At 37.8% G+C, this 19151-nt stretch overlaps 1 protein-coding gene across 7 annotated transcripts in view; it reads left to right on the top strand.

Moving 5' to 3' along the window:
* tjp1b (tight junction protein 1b) overlaps positions 1–19151 on the top strand; it is a 172454-nt gene that overhangs the window by 119046 nt on the left and 34257 nt on the right. For 4 of the 7 annotated variants that reach the window (XM_048159233.1, XM_048159236.1, XM_048159235.1 and 1 more), the window contains exons 4-10: positions 1950–2006; positions 7580–7704; positions 11344–11446; positions 11668–12001; positions 13150–13253; positions 13454–13622; positions 15011–15155. In XM_048159233.1, the coding sequence (XP_048015190.1) occupies positions 1950–2006; positions 7580–7704; positions 11344–11446; positions 11668–12001; positions 13150–13253; positions 13454–13622; positions 15011–15155 (1037 nt within the window). Of the gene's footprint in view, positions 1–1949; positions 2007–7579; positions 7705–11343; positions 11447–11667; positions 12002–13146; positions 13254–13453; positions 13623–15010; positions 15156–15878; positions 15915–19151 lie in introns of all 7 variants that reach the window. The other 3 variants (XM_048159234.1, XM_048159230.1, XM_048159231.1) reach the window with 2 other exon arrangements.

Here is a 19151-nt window from a genome sequence, read left to right as displayed (position 1 = left end):
TCCTTCCTATATCGCCGTGAGGTCAGGAGGCAATCGCTTGTGCTTCACACAGAAGGTCATGAACCTCTCATCACTGTTTCCATTTGTTACAGAAACCTCCATTTATCCAAAGCTCTTCATTCGAACACACTGTACCTGTGGATTTGCACATATACGCTTCCTGTTGTGTTGAAGATTTCTGTTTTGGAATGTTCCATTGGAATTTGGGATCATTTAAACCTGAAAAGCCTGAATTATAGTCGATTTTTTTTTTTTTTAACTGTCTATTGAACCTTTAGGCAAAATATGTAAAGAAAAAAAAAATGTGTATGTATTTTTTTTGTCTCATATTTGATATGTCAGACTTTTATGGCAATTTATTGACCACAAGAGAAGTATATTCTAAATACTGATGTATATATTACTGTATATTTGATACAGTTGTGTTATTAAAACTATTACAGATCATTTTTGGTTACTGAAATAAAGCTAAAATAAAATGTATGTATTAGATGAAAAATAAATAAATAAAACCAAACGAAAATTAGAAAAGTTGCCTTAGCAAGTAAATAAAACTATATTAAAGATAAATAGAAATGTATAAAAACCAAAACTAATAAGAATTGACAAAAGCATAAAAAAACTAAAATTGAAAATCTTAAAAAATAAAAGCTAATTCAGAATATTTGAAAGTGCTATAATAGTTTTATTATATTATGCAATATAAAAACATTTTTTTTAATTATTATTAAAAATAATTATGTAATATATAAGTATTTTTTAATATAATTTTTCCTTTTGTTTTCCCTTGTTTATTCAGTGATTATCTAGATTTTTAGTATATTTACTTTTTTAATTTTTTAAACTTTTTGATTCTAAGTGGCTGAAGTTAACATTCAAAATATATATTGAATGTCATGAGAAGGATGAAAAATATTGCATATTTTTCTAGCTTGCGTAGCTCCAATGCGGACACTCAATGTTTTCGTCCATCCCAATGTCTTGCGTAGAGTAAATAATTCACATCCTTGTGATTTTTAGGTCCAAGTTTTAGCAGTTGTTCAGGGATCTTATACATGGTTTTGTTAATGTAAATGACAGATTCTCTCTGTAGTGAAACAAAAATCTTATACAACACGTTTGAGGAGAGAGTGAAGAATTGCTATTAATAGATATATGTTTGAGTGTGTGTGTGTGTGTGTGTGTGTGTGTATGTGAAGTCGTGGATATCCTGTCAGGTGCTGCCTCCGGTCCTGACACTGCTGACATTCCTCATCCTTCATGGATTTCCTCACTTGAGGTCTTGCCACGGACGTGATTGAGTGGGCGGCACAGTTGCCCTCATGGAACATTTCTAGAGCTACAACCCACGATCCTTCATGCTCACAGTTTAAACCATGACGCTCGCATTTAAACCCTCCATATCACCCTGTTGGTGTTTATTTTGCTGCACATTATCAGCACTTACAACTACATAAAGTCATTCTCTAAATGTTTGATTAGATTGTTTTTTCGAAGGATCTGATGATCTATAGGAGCACAATTGTGCAGCACTGGTGTTGTGTGAAGCTGCTGTTTGAGGTGACTGCATTGCAGAAGCCATGGAGAAATAAGTGAATAAATCAATGTTTGAGCACCTCAGGTGGCTTTGCTGTATGTCAGCAGTCCTTTCTTTTCCTCAAGCCTAGCGTGAGGTTTCACCACCTTTGTTGTTTCCTTACATAATTTCCATAAAGTGTAGGGAGATCATTTAGACTCTATGGAGGATTTCTAAACGTGTTTACGGATGTTCTGAAACGCTCTTAAAGACATTTCTGAACGTGTAACTCGCTTGATTTTAATGAATGCATCTGCATCCTTTAGGCCGTGTGGGAATGTAACCAATTAAAGTTGTTGATGTTAATCTAACGATTTGTGTGTTTCTCTATTAATCTCTTTCTCTCTGTTTTTTTTTGTTTCTCTCAATACAGAGTGCAGCAATGGAGGAGACCGTAATATGGGAACAGCACACTGTAACTCTGCACAGGGTGAGAATCTAATCCTCTCTTTTGATTTGTGTCTGGAATCCAAGTATGGATACTTCTGAAATAATGTTGTTTGTGTGATCTGTGTAATAAAATAAAAACTTTTAGAAATATTGGTGGAATCACATTTTTGTTTTGTTTTACTTGTTAAAGAACATCTTGAGATAGAAATGTATGTTATTACATTCAGCTGACAGAATTGTTTTGACTTGTTTTAAAGACCACATGAAATCAAACCTCTGACTAGCTTAGTCATGGTTGTAACTGTAATCTATTGGCTAATTTAAAAAAGTCCTGCCCAGACTTCCTCTTTCAATAGGAAATACCTCAAAACAGGAAAGAAACAGGTTTATGGGGTCTTTAAGCAAGAGCAAGTGGAAAAAAGAATACAAAATATGTTTATTTTCAAGAATTATAACCAAATTTTTTTTAAGGGAAAACAAAAATGTTTGTAACATTTTTGGTGTTACATTTAAATAATGTTACATTATTCGGTTACTCCCTAATAAAAGTACAAATTACGTGCTATCGGGATTATCGTAAATGCGAGTTTCCTCGTGGAAAATCGAACTTGAACTAGCTCTCAAGTCGCATTTACTACCTGGAAACTCTGAGATAAATTTGATGCCCGAGTTTCCGAGTTGGGCGGGCCATAAAATGTAAAAACATTTTTTTTTTTTTATTATTATTTATTCAGTGATTATCCATTGTTTATTCAGTGATTATCTAGATTTACTCCCTAATAAAAGTACAAATTACGTGCTATCGGGATTATCGTAAATGCGAGTTTCCTCGTGGAAAATCGAACTTGAACTAGCTCTCAAGTCGCATTTACTACCTGGAAACTCTGAGATAAATTTGATGCCCGAGTTTCCGAGTTGGGCGGGCCATAAAATGTAAAAACATTTTTTATTTTTTAATTATTATTTATTCAGTGATTATCCATTGTTTATTCAGTGATTATCTAGATTTACTCCCTAATAAAAGTACAAATTACGTGCTATCGGGATTATCGTAAATGCGAGTTTCCTCGTGGGAAATCGAACTTGAACCAGCTCTGAGATAAATTTGATGCCTGAGTTTCCGAGTTGGGCGGGCAATAAACGTAAACATGACGGAGGGGAGAATGATTTGCCTGGAAAATCCAGCCTCACCACTGTACCAGCGGATGAGTCTGGTCGGCCATTGAATCAATTCGATTTCTAGGGCGGAGCAAATCCGAGCAAACAGGAAGCGGAGTAAACCAATCAGAGAAGGGCGGATATGACGTTAGCAAAGTGACGAGAGTCAACAGCGAAAAGTAAATAATGTGTTTTTGATCATTTAAAACTGAATTCACAGCTGAATAGAACAAACTCTCGGGTCTCCCGTGCGCAATCTTTGTTGATATTGAAGGGACTTTCGCCGCACTAGAGTGACGCTGTTTGCGTCACTGAAATAAACGAATCTGATTGCACGGTACGGTTTGGAGTTGACTCGAATCGCGACAGAGGGCAGACTGACCAGACTGATATATCTTGTAGAAGATATATCAGTCTGGCCTTGCCAGGCAAGAGAACAATTGCTGGTTTATTCAAAATTAAATCTTCAATACATTTTGGCTTGAATAAGATTTCCCCAAGAAATAGGCAAGAATAAACCTGGCGTCCTCCATGATATTTCTTCTTTCCGACAACAACGCACTTGAATGCGACGAGCTCTAGAGCTGTCAAATTAAAATTAAATTTTCGAATATTCATCGAATTTAAGATAAAAATCCACATTTGAATGGAAAAACGGTGCATTCGAACTTTAGGTGTGTGTCAGGTGGTGAACGAGATGCAATGATAATGTAAGAGTTGTTACGTTTTAACGTTTTTCTTAGCCTATCTAGTGGAACCCACTTGATATGGCGCTGTTGCATTGTTCATTCAAAACACTGCAGAAATGGAGAAGCTCACTCTTGGTTACATCAAAATTGTGACCAAGCCGTTCACACAGAACTCATTTTCTGCACTGCTTTTCCATTGTTTTCAATGTAAACAAGCGCTAGACGGACATCTTTTAACCGTTTGCGAAATTATATTTGATTTTTAAATGTTAGTTTAAATGTAATGCATTTTTTTTTTGTGCAGACAGTCATGTTATTTCATTGCTTTGAATAAACAATTTAATGCGGTGCATTAATATTTTGCTCATTGCGCCCTCTTGTGGAGAGATGAGCCAAAAGCTTTTTCCCTCTAATGCTGCGTTCACACCAGACGCGACTTGCACGAATATATCGCGCTATCCGCGTGTAGTTGGACGGCATTCGCGCGGCATTCGCGCGGCATTCGCGCATAAAAATCCCTTCACAACAGACGCAAATTCGCGTCATAAGAGGGGCTCTCCCACTCCTTTATGTGTCCCAGACTCTCCCACTGCTTTCTGCACACTTCCTCTGAATAAACACAACTTGTCAGTGGGGAAAAAATTGTAAATTGCAGCGAATAAGCTCAGTTGGTCGTCTTTAGTTGGCTTGTAGTCTTAATATGTATGTATATATATAGCTCAAATTGAGTAAAGACCGTTTTTTACAACTTATCAGATTGTCCGACCTCCTCACTCACTTTCTTTCAAACACGATCCTTTTTATTTGTGTTTCTATAAATGTATAAAGATGTACAGCGACAATGATTTTGTCCTCCATCGTTGTTTCGAATTTCTGCCTCAGCTCGCTACGTCACGTCACTACTAGAGAAAGCTCCTGATTGGTTAATGCGGCGCGGAAATTCGCCAAAGTTCAGATTTTTCAACTTGCGCGATTTGCGCGAATCACACGTTAAGCGCGTCAAACGCCCGAATCGCTCAATTCGCGCCGCGTCATTCGCCATTGACTTAACATGTAAATCACTCGCGCTTACTGCTTCATTCGCGTCCGGTGTGAACGCACCATTATGCTGAAATTATGCCTTTTACATTCAAATATATCTTGAATATTAGTAATAGTTAAGTATAAAATTCAAATGTTGTTTTTTGACAACCCTAACAAGCTCATAATCACTACTTCACAGGTGTGAAATCAGACATTTCAGATAGCATGTATAAGTCGCGTATAAAGCCCAAAATATAGTTCACTTTTTACGCGTATGTGACGGTGAGTGTACAGCGCGCGTGACGCGAATCTCGTCATCAGAGGAGAATGCGTGTACCATTGTAACTCGTGACGAGAGATTGTTCAAACTGCACGTGTCGATCGCCTGTGTTTGCGTACGTGTCAAATGAAGTATACTTTCCAAGGCTGTGCGTTCAACTGTGTGCGTACACTAGCATACGCGTAAAAAGTATACCCAGGGCTTAAAGGGCATATTGCAGGTTAGAGCTTTAGTGATTCAATGTGTAGAAAAATAATGTATGAAATATATTTTCTTGAAAAAACACGCATAAATACGCTACATAGGCTTCTGGAGTCGTTTTTTGTGAGAGAATTTTACTTCCGCATCTGAAAAATGCCAAATCGGACGTGATGTCACTGAAGGGAACGCGATCAATATAAACTATAGGAAAACAATGGATCGCAATGACAGTTCGGATGCTGAGGAAATTGTAAATGCTTATTTATACTCGTATAACTAATCACAGCCATACAATTAGCCTGCTATGTGGTCAAGAGAGCAGGGACAGGCCAGAATTAGACAGAATGACGGTCAAAAGAGACAAATTAAGCTGTTGTGTGAGGAGAACCAGTGGAGAACAGGGCCGAGACCGGTGTTAGCTTATAGATATAACGTTAGGTAACGACATGTGCTCAGATCACAATATTGTACAGATTATTATCATGAATCAGGCAATAGCAAAGCTATTGGTCATCTAGGAGTAGGCCTAACTGATTACTAATAACAGAAACGAATAAACTTCGATCAAGCGTATGTCACACGCGTTAATATCCGTCCACACTAACGTTACGTGATATAGCCGTTTCTCATCACGACTGATTTGGCAGTTAGCAAATGTAATAATCAAACACAAAACTTAAAATGTGCACCGTAAGTCTTCATCGAGCTGCATCTCTGACGGATCCGTGATCATGTCTCCCGCCGGCGGCCAAACATATAGTGTTAACTTACTGTATGTATATGTTATCCTTTATTCATTAATTCTGTGTTATGAGTTTATTCCGTGCCCATTCACTGATTGTGTGAGGATGTATGACGCCGTGATTATGTAGTTGTGTGAACTTGAATGTATATATAAGTTTACATACATGGCATGCATGAAATTGGTGTATTTACATTACCAGCACATCATTCAAAACTGTTTTGTGTGAGTGTGAGACTGTATGCATGTGTACATAATTTGTATTCATCAGTGTTGAAATTGATTCAAGTAAAAATGGTGAAGAAGCATAGCGTGTGTAAGTTTATTCATTTAATATAATCATTTACAGAAGTATTACAATGTTGAACTCCATCATATCGCCAGGATGATAATCCTCCAGTCTAAAATGAACGCGTTTTTCGACGCAGATGCAAAAGTGAAGTCCCGTCTCTTCACCTGCACAAAACAAACCCCGGCACAGAAGATAGCAGCGTAGTTTTTCTTGTTAGTAAACCTCTGTACTCGATGTCCTGACAGGCTGAAGTTTGTGCAACCTCCACAAACACAATAATTTACCATTGCGATGATAAATAGAATACAAAAACTACAGAAAACACACTGATTCATGGCCGCTGTTGCTAAATACCAATATATTCTGCACTGAATCAACACAGAGCTCTGCGAACATCTCCCTGTAGTGACGTAAAATGACGCGACGCTGAAAAAAAAAGCGGTTTTTACAGAGACCGTCACTTTATCTACTAAATTAATGCCCTTATGTCTCGCAAAACATTTTTAAACCCTGCAGTACCTTTTTATATGGTATTTTTGTACAAGGTTATATATTCATCTCGAAAAAAATGTTAAACCTGCAATATGCACTTTAAGGCAGCATAAGTTACCTATGTGTTTTAGTTTTGTTATGTTACTTGCATACAATGAACACTTGGTGTCACATGCACTACATAAGGCCAAAAACATCTATTAAGGTATGCTCATGCTTGGCCAACACATTGCAGTTATGCTAGCTAGCTATGCTAGTAAGAAGCTAACACTGACTACAAACCGTCGATCCACCATGACAGTAGATGATCTGATAAAGGCAACTTAATATTGAAGAAGGTGGTACGCTAATTTCCAATATATCAGTTATGTGCGTTAAAGTTTAGCAGCACATTATTTTGTTACTTCAGTGTTTTACTGCAAATTACTTGTAACTGTTACAGCTAAAACTGGTCAAGTCAACAGTTTATGAACTGTTGCAGAATTCAGTTTTATCGTATTGTTTCTCTCCTCTTTATATCTGTGATAAGGTCTTTATATCTCTCCGCCCTTCTCTGCCCTCTCTCTGTATCTCTCTGACCATCACACCCCCTCATTTATCTTCCCTTCCCATACTTCCGATCTTATCTTTTCATTCTCTCTATCCTATTCTGTCCCTCTCCAGCTCTTCCACTGTGATGTGAATGATTTAGTGTCCCTCTCACCTGTTGGGTAACATGTAAATGTGTGTCTCACAGGCACCAGGGTTTGGCTTCGGGATTGCTATCTCAGGCGGAAGGGATAACCCTCACTTTCAGAGCGGGGAGACGTCCATCGTCATCTCTGATGTGCTGAAGGGAGGCCCAGCCGAGGGCTTGCTGCAGTAAGGCTGATCTTTTACCCTCTTTACCAGGATGCCAATTCACTTCCAGTTTAATTCCTGAATTTAATTTGAAGTAGATGAATTTGATAAAATAGAATGAAATATCAATAATATGACCTCCTAAACATTGAGTTTTTAATAAAAACACATACAGTAGTGGCTAGTGTTGGGAAAGTTACTTATAGTAGTACATTACAATATTGTGTTACTCCCTAAAAAAGTAACTAATTGTGTTACTTTTTATGGAAAGTAATGCGTTACATTACTTTTGAGTTACTTTTTCTCATCTGGGCTGGACTATTTTTGTTTGCTTTTATAACAACAAAAAAGTTCTATTTTTGGCACATGTAAAGGCCCTTTCACACCAAAAGTGAAATGAATAAGCCTCAGGCTGAAAGAAATGCAAATTCACGCCTGTACAGCAGAAGGCGCAGCTCAAACAAACAAGCCTTTCAGCTGTGCTGCCATTCTGAAGTACAGAAGAATAGGACGCAGGAGAAGTAAATGAGTAAATGCATGTTCACATTTAGTGTAGAATTACAATAACCATGGCGGACACAACGCCTATGTACTTGCTCCTGATTTCTGTCAGCATGGGGACAGGAGAGCTGTCAGTCAATAAATGTGAACTTGCGTTACTTATTTGAAAAAGTAACTCAGATATTTTGCTGTAAATTTAAAGGTGCCGTAGAACGTCTTTTTAAAAGATGTAATATAAGTCTAAGGTGTCCCCTGATTGTGTCTGTGAAGTTTCAGCTCAAAATACCCCATAGATTTTTTTTTATTAATTTTTTTAACTGCCTATTTTGGGGCATCATTAAATATGCGCCGATTCAGGCTGCGGCCCCTTTAAATGCTCACGCTCCCCGCCCACGGAGCTGGCATTTGCCGTTAACAGCATAAACAAAGTTCACACAGCTAATATAACCCTCAAAATGGATCTTTACAAAGTGTTCGTCGTGCAACATGTTTAATCGCGTAAGTACAGTGTTTATTTGGATGTTTACATTTGATTCTGAATGAGTTTGATAGTGCTCCGTGGCTAAAGCTAACATTACACACTGTTGGAGAGATTTATAAAGAATGAAGTTGTGTTTATGAATTATACAGACTGCAAGTGTTTAAAAAATGAAAATAACGACAGTCTTGTCTCCGTGAATACAGTAATAAACGATGGTAACTTTAACCACATTTAACAGTACATTAGCAACATGCTAACGAAACATTTAGAAAGACAATTTACAAATATCACTAAAAATATCATGGATCATGTCAGTTATTCTCGCTCCATCTGCCATTTTTGCTGTTGTCTTGCTTGCTTACCTAGTCTGATGATTCAGCTGTGCACAGATCCAGACGTTAATACTGGCTGCCCTTGTCTAATGCCTTGAACATGGACTGGCATATGCAAATATTGGTAATATAAGCATATTAATGATCCCGACTGTTACGTAACAGTCTGTGTTATGTTGAGATTCGCCTGTTCTTCGGAGGTCTTTTAAAAAAATGAGATTTATATAAGAATGAGGAAACAATGGAGTTTGAGACTCACTGTATGTCATTTCCATGTACTGAACTCTTGTTATTTAACTATGCCAAGATAAATTCAATTTTTAATTCTAGGGCACCTTTAAAAGTAATGTAAAAAAAAAAGTAAAAAAAAAAAGTAATTATTACGTAACTCGCTTTACTTGTAATGCCCCAACACGGTAGTGGCCAAAAGTGTCCAGGCTAGGAAAATGTACATCTTCACCCTTTATTCAAATATTATATAAAAAAATTGTTAAAGATTTTGTAAGCATATTGCATAGTTGTGCTTGGAGTCAATTGTTTTATTTGTGAAAATGCAATGAAACATGGCAAACTGGGCGGACGTCATACAAAGAAATTATGGTTTTGCGTGTGTTCAAGAGAGAACAATGAAATATTAATAACTGATTATGTTGTAGTCAGTGTATACTTTTTCCTGGAAACTTCTTGTTTTTCTATCCATTTTTTTTGTCTTTTTTCCAGATAATTGTCAATTGGAATACCTTGACCAATTGTAGCATTTTGTTCTTCCGTTATATTTAAAAAAGTATCACATTTTTTCCTCATATTTTGATGGCTTAAAGGTGCCATCGAATTGAAAATTGAATTTACCTCGGCATAATTGAATAACAAGAGTTCAGTACATGGAAATGACATACAGTGAGTCTCAAACTCCATTGTTTCCTCCTCCTTATATAAATCTCATTTGTTTAAAAGACCTCAGAAGAACAGGCGAATCTCAACATAACACCGACTGTTACGTAACATTCGGGATCATTAATATGTACGCCCCCAATATTTGCATATGCCAGCCCATGTTCCCAACATTATGAAAGGGATTACACAAGGGCAGCCAGTATTAATGTCTGGATGGAGCAATAATAACTGACATGATCCATGATAACATGATATTTTTAGTGATATTTGTAAATTCTTTTTAAATGTTTCGTTAGCATGTTGCTAATGTACTGTTAAATGTGGTTAAAGTTACCATTGTTTCTTACTGTATTCACAGAGACAAGAGCCGTCGCTATTTTCATTTTTAAACACTTGCAGTCTGTATAATTCATAAACACAACTTCATTCTTTATAAATCTCTCCAACAAAGTGTAATGTTAGCTTTAGCCACGGAGCACTATCAAACTCATTCAGAATCAAATGTAAACATCCAAATAAATACCATACTTACGCGATTAGACCTGCTGCATGACAAACACTTTGTAAAGATCCATTTTGAGGGTTATATTAGCTGTGTGAACTTTGTTTATGCAATGATAGAGTCGAGAGCTCTGGAGGGGGCGGGGAGCGCGAGCAATTAAAGGGGCCGCAGCCTGAATCGGTGCATTTCTAATGATGCCTCAAAATAGGCAGTTAAAAAAATTATGTAAACAAAAATCTATGGGGTATTTTGAGCTGAAACTTCACAGACACATTCAGGGGACACCTTAGACTTATATTACATCTTTTAAAAAAACGTTCGATGGCACCTTTAATCGAACTTGTAGGGTCATTTCCCTTCTGGACATGTTTTGGTCACTACTGTATATTTTTATGAATTACTCCTAAACACATTATTTCCAGATATATCTGATGATATTAGAATGCCACCTAAAGATTTTTTTAATCAATTTTATTATATATATATATATATATATATATATATATATATATATATATATATATATATATATATATATATATATATATATATATATATATATATATATATATATTACTCATTACTTAAATTTATATACATTTATATTGATAACATTTGCATTAAATTGTGCAAATTAAAAGCATTTTCACTAGTTCTCGGACAGTACAGTTGGACCCACTGTACATTTTAGTTTTATTATTAAATAAATGTATTTAATGGACCATGGTGAAAGATTTTCTTTTCCAGAATGCTCTGATTAAGTAATCAGTTGATTATATAATATATTATATCATTTGTTTATTTTATTTTTTTTTTAATTATCTGAAAAGTCATGGAGTTTCTTAACATCTAAACGCATGAGCGCACAGGACTGCTGATCAAGCTCTGCACTGAGATCAGTTAGAGTGGCACTTTTGCTTACTGCTTTTTGCTCTTTTTGCCCCCGGCAGGGAGAATGACAGAGTGGTGATGGTCAACGCCGTCTCCATGGATAACGTGGATCACGCATATGCAGTGCAGCAACTTCGGAAAAGTGGGAAGAATGCAAAAATAGTATGTATCCCACTTTTATCTCTATATTATTTAGATATTTATATGTAGAATTTACTTGTTTGTTTATTAAAAGTAGTCTCCCACTTTTGGACCAACTTTTATTTATTTATTTTGCACTAAAATCTATAAGAGAATGTTTTAAAGATATATTGGAGATGAAAAAAGTGCCCAGAAAGTGAGACTGTTGTGAATAATCATGTCTGTTTTCTCCTTCTGTCCAGACCATCAGGAGAAAGAGGAAGGTGCAGATCCCTATGGGGCGCCCGGGTGAACGCGAGACCATGTCGGAGCATGACGAGGACGACGACAGCTACGAAGAAGAGATCTACGAGTCACGGAGTGGAAGGAGCGGACCCAGCGCCTACAGCGGGGGCGGGGCAGCGGGCCGGAGGAGCGGCAGGGGTGACCGGCTGGGCGGGAGGAGGGACCGAGACAGAGAGCGCAGCGGCTCCAGAGAGAGGAGTCTGTCCCCACGCTCGGACCGCCACTCTGTGTCCTCCAACCTCCCCCCACGCCCAGCCAAGGTCACCCTCATCAAGTCCCGCAAAAATGAAGGTGAACATGGCCGCTTCGACCCTGCTAACCGGTGTCGTCCAATCACTTTGTCTTTACCAGTTTTAACAGTGTTGTTCCTGACATGGCACAACAAATTTCCAGCTGGTCTGTCACAATTAAATTGAAAATGCTGCACGAAACAGCATAATCACATCCAGTCAGAACATATTTGAAGTTTAACATTTAGGCCCAATGACATTTTGCTATGTCAACCCTCTATGCACACTGTGGCAATCATTTTTTAGTCATCTCTTTTTAGACTCTCTCTCTCTCTCTCTCTCGTGTGTATGTGTATATGTGTGTGTGTGTGTGTGTGTGTGTGTGTGTATGTGTATATATATATATATATATATATATATATATATATATATATATATATATATATATATATATATATATATATATATTAGGGATGTAACGGCACACAAAAATATGTAAAAAAAAAACATAAATTGCACATAAGGCAGGTTTTGCATTAGCTTCTACATGTAAATTATAAAAAAAATTCAATTTTGAAATATAATCACTTACATAGTTACTATCATGACTTGTTTTCATGATAAATGTATTTTAACATGTATTAAAAAAGGCAATACTAACAGTTAAAGTAAATATAATGAATATATAAGTGAATATAGTGCATATATTTAGTGAAATACTCCCTCTAGAGTTCATTTCTCTAGTGAACTAACATGCTGTGGACACTAAATGACTTGCCTGAGGTAAATGTGATGTTACGTGAGAAATTATTCTCAAACTGTTTTACTGATGAAACACTGAGAGAATACATGTAGACATATCTATGCATAGTTCTTCTGTGTTTTTTCCTGTTCTCACGGTTAGCAAACGGTGTTGCATTACTGGCTCGTGAATATTAATTACGTTACCTGCATTCGCTTGAACTGATTTGCTGAAATCAAAACATGGACAGTAGTACGTGAGCACTAGCCAATAAGATTGCCACTTGAGAGTTATTCCCGCCCACCGCTGCAGGAACCTTCCGGTAGTGGCTACAGCTTAGTCTTAAAGGCTGAAAAACTAACACGAAAAAGGGTTGTGTGTGCAGGTTTCCATCAGGAAAAGAGTGGCTTTATAGCTAACATATGCTAACATGGTGTATGTGCTTTTTCGGTTTACTCTGTAAGCAGAATACGGGCTTCGCCTGGCCAGCCACATCTTCGTAAAGGACATTTCCCCTGAGAGCCTGGCAGCCCGAGACGGAAACATACAGGAGGGAGACGTGGTGCTCAAGGTAAGATAAATTACCACCTGTAGGGGAGGGGAAACAGATGGAGGGAGAGAAGGGAGTGTATTAAGTGATGAGCGTGACTGAAGTGATGCATTTTAGTGAGGAATTATGAAAGAATGCAGACATTTGCTAACGGAGATAAATGACATCTTTTTTTTTTTTTTTTTTTTTTTTTTTTTTTTAAATATGTACTCTGCTTCTAGATTAATGGCACGGTGACTGAGAATCTTTCCCTGATCGATGCTAAGAAGCTGATCGAGAGGTCAAAGGGCAAGCTGAAGATGGTAGTGCAGAGAGACGAGAGGGCGACCCTGCTCAATATCCCCGACATGGATGACAGCATACCTTCAGCTAATGCCTCTGACAGAGATGGTGAGAGAGTCTCTGTACAGCACACACCTATCAGTCAAAGTGGATTTGATTTACTATTTTCAATTCTACCTGCTAATGACGCTTATATATGACCCTGGACCACAAAACCAGTCGCAAGGGTCAATTACTTTAAATTGAGATGTATACATCATCTGAAAGCTGAATAAATATGCTTTCCATTGATGTATTGATTCATTGGTTTGTCAGGATAGGAGAATATTTGGCCAAGATACAACTATTTGAAAATCTGAGGGTGCAAAAAATCTAAATATTGAGAAAATTACCTTTAAAGTTGTCCAAATGAAGTCCTTAGCAATGTATATTACTTACAAAAATACATTTTTGATATATTTACAGTAGGAAATTTACAAAATATCTTCATGGGACATGATCTTTCCTAATGATTTTTGGCATAAAAGAAAAATCGATCATTTTGACCCATACAATGTATTGTTGGCTATTGCTACAAATATACCCGTGTGACTTATGACTGGTTTTGTGGTCCAGGGTCACATATATAGTTAAAATGCTGTAACTTTAATTCTGAAAACAGTTGTGAGATACTACTAAATAAATAAATTAATCATTTATTCTTTAGAATATCAGTTTATCCACCCAAGTTTTGAAATTTCGTTATCAATACATATTGTTTTACAGTAAAACATCTAAACAAAGCAGGCTAATTATCATTTTCAATAAATTTATCTTCATCCTATTGACAATTAGTATTATTTTCTTGTTGTTTTAAGCATAAACCTCAAAACATTTTGTTAGATAAAACAATTTATATTTAAAATAGTATTTTAATGCTTATTTTAGTATTATTTATATGCCATTATAGTATTTATTAATAAATTGAGTTAGCGTTTAGTTTTATATTTTCAGTTTTCATTTTAATTTTGTTTTAAATTTTATTAACCAAATATGTAATTTCAAATATTTTTTCTTGTTTTAAGAAGTGTTGTTACTGTTAACTAAAACTGAAACTTCAAAAAATTAAGAATAAAGCTCAAATAAAATAATTTATAAATATTGGATAAAAAACTTAAACAGAATTTAGAAATAATCACTTGGCAACTAAAATAAAACAAGTTTAAGTTGACGTACTAAAATTAAAACTAAAACTAAATTTAAGCTAAAAATAAATATAAAAAAATTAAATTAATATTAAAACCAATTTCAAAATGTATATATTTTTTAAGACTTTTTAAACAAGACAAGGCAAAACAAAAAAAACTGACATTATTTTGGAATTTTTATATGCTGATTCTTATTTGATTCCTTTAGGATCTTTTAGGGGAAAATAGAATATCCCGATAGAAACACTTTAGATGGTATACTGTAACAAACACCTGTAATGGTGTGAAATCATTCGATCTTTGTGTCAGATATTTCAGACATCCACTCGGTGGCCTCCGATCATTCCAACCGATCCCACGACAGGAAGAGAAGCAGCCGCTCTCGATCTCCGGACCGCCGCTCAGAGCCCTCGGACCACTCTAGACACTCTCCGCCACAGATCAGCAACGGCAGGTCCGATCCTCTTTCTGTTTTTCTCACTTGCTTTGGTTGCTGCCACACAAGATGTTTTGGTACAAATGAAATCAGAGGTCTGATTCATGTGATGTATTTGAGCCAAATCATCCCCAAATAGTCTTTTTGGCTTTCTGTTTTTTTTCCCCCCTCATTGAAGTTTTCCTGTTTTTATAAGATTCAACAGATTTGAACTTTAAGACCTGAAGTTTCAGGCCTGCTCACTGCTGATATGAGAACAGCCTTGTGACAGGCATATGAGAAAAGCCTCTGTCAGACGGTACTGCAGCTCTTGACAAAACGCTCCTGTAAATTGGATGTGTCCTAGATAGATAAACCAGGGTGTGACAGCGGTAGGGATGAGAGGAATTTCATCTTCCTGCAAATGTGCCATCCTCCTTAAATTTAAAGGTGAAGTGTGTAATTTTTTATATGGTAAAATACTTTCAAATACTCGGAAGCATCAGTAGGTAGACTTATGAGGAGAGGAAACTCTCTGGCACTATGAAAATATGCTCCGTTTGTGTCTTTGAGCAGCCCAATATTCAACTTCAGGCTCCATCAGGTTGCCTGGCTTTTGTTTTTCAAACAATCCAGATTGGCAGAAGTTTTTTAGAATAAATTACACACTTCACACAAGCCAATATTGACCACTTACATGTTTACAGACCTTCAGGTTTGTAGGTGTTCATGAAGTTTCTTCTGATTCTTGTCTTGAATCAGGGCCGCAGGGCCGACGGCTCAGAGAACCCGACCACTGTAAGTTTTTTGGGTCCGGTTAACGCAAGCGTCCCGAACGTAGCTAACCAAACTAACGCTTTTGTGAGCTTTGCACTAAAGCATGTGACGTGGGCGCTTCACAAAGTGGTGTAACCCAACGTGTGTGTAGTATGCTGAAATGTGTTGTTCTTTTATGCGAACCACTTGACGTGTTCATTTCATCATTCCAACGTCACTCAACCCTGGCTAAGGGAATGAAGCTCAACAAACCAACTTGGGTACAAGAAATTCATTGGTTTGTGTGCCCAATCCCAGCATGCGTCTGTGACATCAAACATATCCCTCCATTCATTCTCATTTCTTATTCAATTTCACAGAATTGGTCTCAGCTGTGTTACCCCTTTCCTGCTGAGTGAAAACAAAAATAGGGGCGTCTGTCGGTAACGAACATATACACACATACTCCGAAGGGCTGCTGCTGTCAGTTTTGCGGTGTAGGCGAAAACATGCTGCTTTTAACATCGTTTGTAGTAGTAGTTCTCTGCCTCAGAGAGTTCTTGGTATTACAGGCACATCTGCTCTGCCAGCCATCCTTGAAAGTCGTCCAATAGGATTGAAGCGCCACCTGCACCATGAGCGTAAAGTCAGAAAAATTTGGAATCTGTGAAAACAGAGGCCATTTTCTGAAAGCTTAGGCAGCTGCCTTTATGCCTCTCATTGTTGTTGCTTGTACCCCTTTTCCACCAAGGCAGTTTGAGTGCTGGTTCAGAGCCAGAGCCTAGTTTCAAATCAGTTCTTTGTCTTTCGACACCCAAAGCACCAACTCTGAACCAGGAAAACTGGTTCGTAAGTAGCACCAAAACATTGCTGGTCTAGAAGGAAGAACCACTTGCGTCAGGGACTGGGGTTACCATGACCAACAAGATGAACAGAAACTTGTGACCGCAATGTAGGTTTGCAAAGTCATGAGCATCAATAGTAACGCAGCATCCACCATTGTTGATGGAAGGCTTGTTCGAGATGCACGGACCGATCGCCGTGTAATATTGGAGTGCCGCGGGAGCATTTGTAGAGCACACGACTCCTTGTGCTTTTGGATCGCTCTCGCGGTGCTTTGATGGATCAGTCTGTGAGAAGCCGATGCATCCGAAGCCCGTGGAAAGGCAAACCGGTTCTTAGAAGGCTCGTCAGTCGAACCAATTCTGAACCGACAACAGCACTCCTAACTAGCACCTGCTTCATGCTGGTGGAAAAGGGGTATTTGTAAACTGGTTGTAGAACTAACAGGTATAAAGGACTGGAACCATTAAGGAGCCAATTTTTTCATTCGAGAACCACCTTTTCTTTGGTGGAAACATGGAATTAAATTATTAAAATGTTATGTTCTCTGAACATTTGAAATATCCAGTTTTTTCTTAGTTACTGGAAAGATATTACATTTTATCATTTTGCAAACATTATGGGAAGACCAGATAACTTTGTTCTATTAATGTTACTGGAAGACCTTTGTGCATATCTTTTAGAGAAGCATGCCAGAACATTACCCCAAGTTCTGAGAACCTTCACTGTTATCTGGGATGTTTGAGAACATGAAGCAGAACTTCCTGTTCCACTGAGAGAATCAGAGAAGCCACATCAGAGAAGACACATAAATCAAAATCAAAATAGATTTATATTGTTGCCTGTCTGCTACCTTTTATGTCTCAAATACCCCTATTCCACCAAGTAGGGCTGGACGATATATTGCATGCGATTCTCACGCGCATTTCGTCAGTAAAGCCGGTTCCTTGATTACCACTAAATCGCCATCACCTGCTTTCAAATGGAGCGGCATTTAATAGACAGAGCCGTAGTTCACGGACAAGCCACGCAAAATCGGGTTCATTATCGAAGTCGATTCATCTTCGATACTGAACGCGATTTTGCGTGGCTTGTCCGTGAACTACGGCTCTGTCTATTAAATGCCGCTCCATTTGAAAGCAGGTGATGGCGATTTAGCGGTAATCAAGGAACCGGCTTTACTGACGAAATGCGCGTGAGAATCGCATGCGATATATCGCCCAGCCCTACCACCAAGGCAGTTTGAGTGCTGGTTCAGAGCCAGAGCCTAGTTTCAAATCATTTCTTTGGCTTTTGACACCCAAAGCACCAGCTCTGAACCAGAAAAAGAGCTTCGTAAGTAGCACCAAAACAAAGCACCAAAACACTGCTTGCGTCAGGGGCTAAGGGGTGGGGTTACTGTGACCAACAAGACAAACGTTAATAATAAAAATGTTATTTGTCTATCATTATTCTCGATTGTAATCTTCATCTATACAAATGACGGTGAGCTGCATGAGCACATTGGATTCGCCGTGTTTGGATGCCAAAGTAGGTTCGCAAAGCCATGAGCATCAATAGTAGTGCAGTGTCCACCATTGGTGATGGTGTGTTTGGCGCTGCCACGCTAATGTTGCTGGGAAAGATGTACATGTACAGTGACGTAAGAACTGGCTCTGTGCTGGCTCTCTAGCTTTCTAGTTTTAGTAGAAGGCTCGCCAGTCGAACCAACTCTGAACAGGCAATAGCACTAGCTCTGAACTAGTACCCGGTTCATGCTGGTGGAAAAGGGGTAAAAGTTGGGTCTGTGGATGTCCTTGTGGTTCCATCAGCCAGTCAGAATAAACATGATGGTTTCAGAGTGATTAGTCACATGGCATTTGCTGAACAACTGCCATTGAGAAGTATTATAAACCACCTTGGTTTGAACCTTGTGTACAAATGAGATCCAACATTTTTCATCTTGCTTTCATGGTGGTTTACCAACCTGGTTCCAGATTGTCAATCTGTTAACAAAGAGGAAAGAGAGTGTGTTAAGACGTCGTGCCAAGTTCTTACCTCCAAAAACTAGAGAATTACAACTGGTGCATCACAAAATAAATGGGATTATAAACTTTTTAGAAAAAGTTGAATGGTATGTTGATGTCAAAGTCTCTACAATGTCCAGTCGGACTCTACGATATTTTGGCACAAATTCGTTGGGCACTTGGTAGACCCTAGCCAAATCAGACAGATGCCAACATGGACAATTTTGTTCACTTTTGTATCATAAAAAAATAGTTGGGTCGTCACTTAATATCCAAATTTAGGTCCTGATGCAAAACCAGTTAAGGAAGTACTGAATTACACTAATAATTTCCTGTTGACCAAAAGAATTTATCACATCACCACATCAGAATGCGAAACTTTTCCAAAATAGAGCGCAAAATGCAACGCAAGTGCCACCCCCACAACACT

Source organism: Megalobrama amblycephala, linkage group LG15 (assembly GCF_018812025.1).
Source record: "Megalobrama amblycephala isolate DHTTF-2021 linkage group LG15, ASM1881202v1, whole genome shotgun sequence".
NCBI lineage: Eukaryota > Metazoa > Chordata > Actinopteri > Cypriniformes > Xenocyprididae > Megalobrama > Megalobrama amblycephala.
This window is presented reverse-complemented; position numbering and strand designations above follow the sequence as displayed.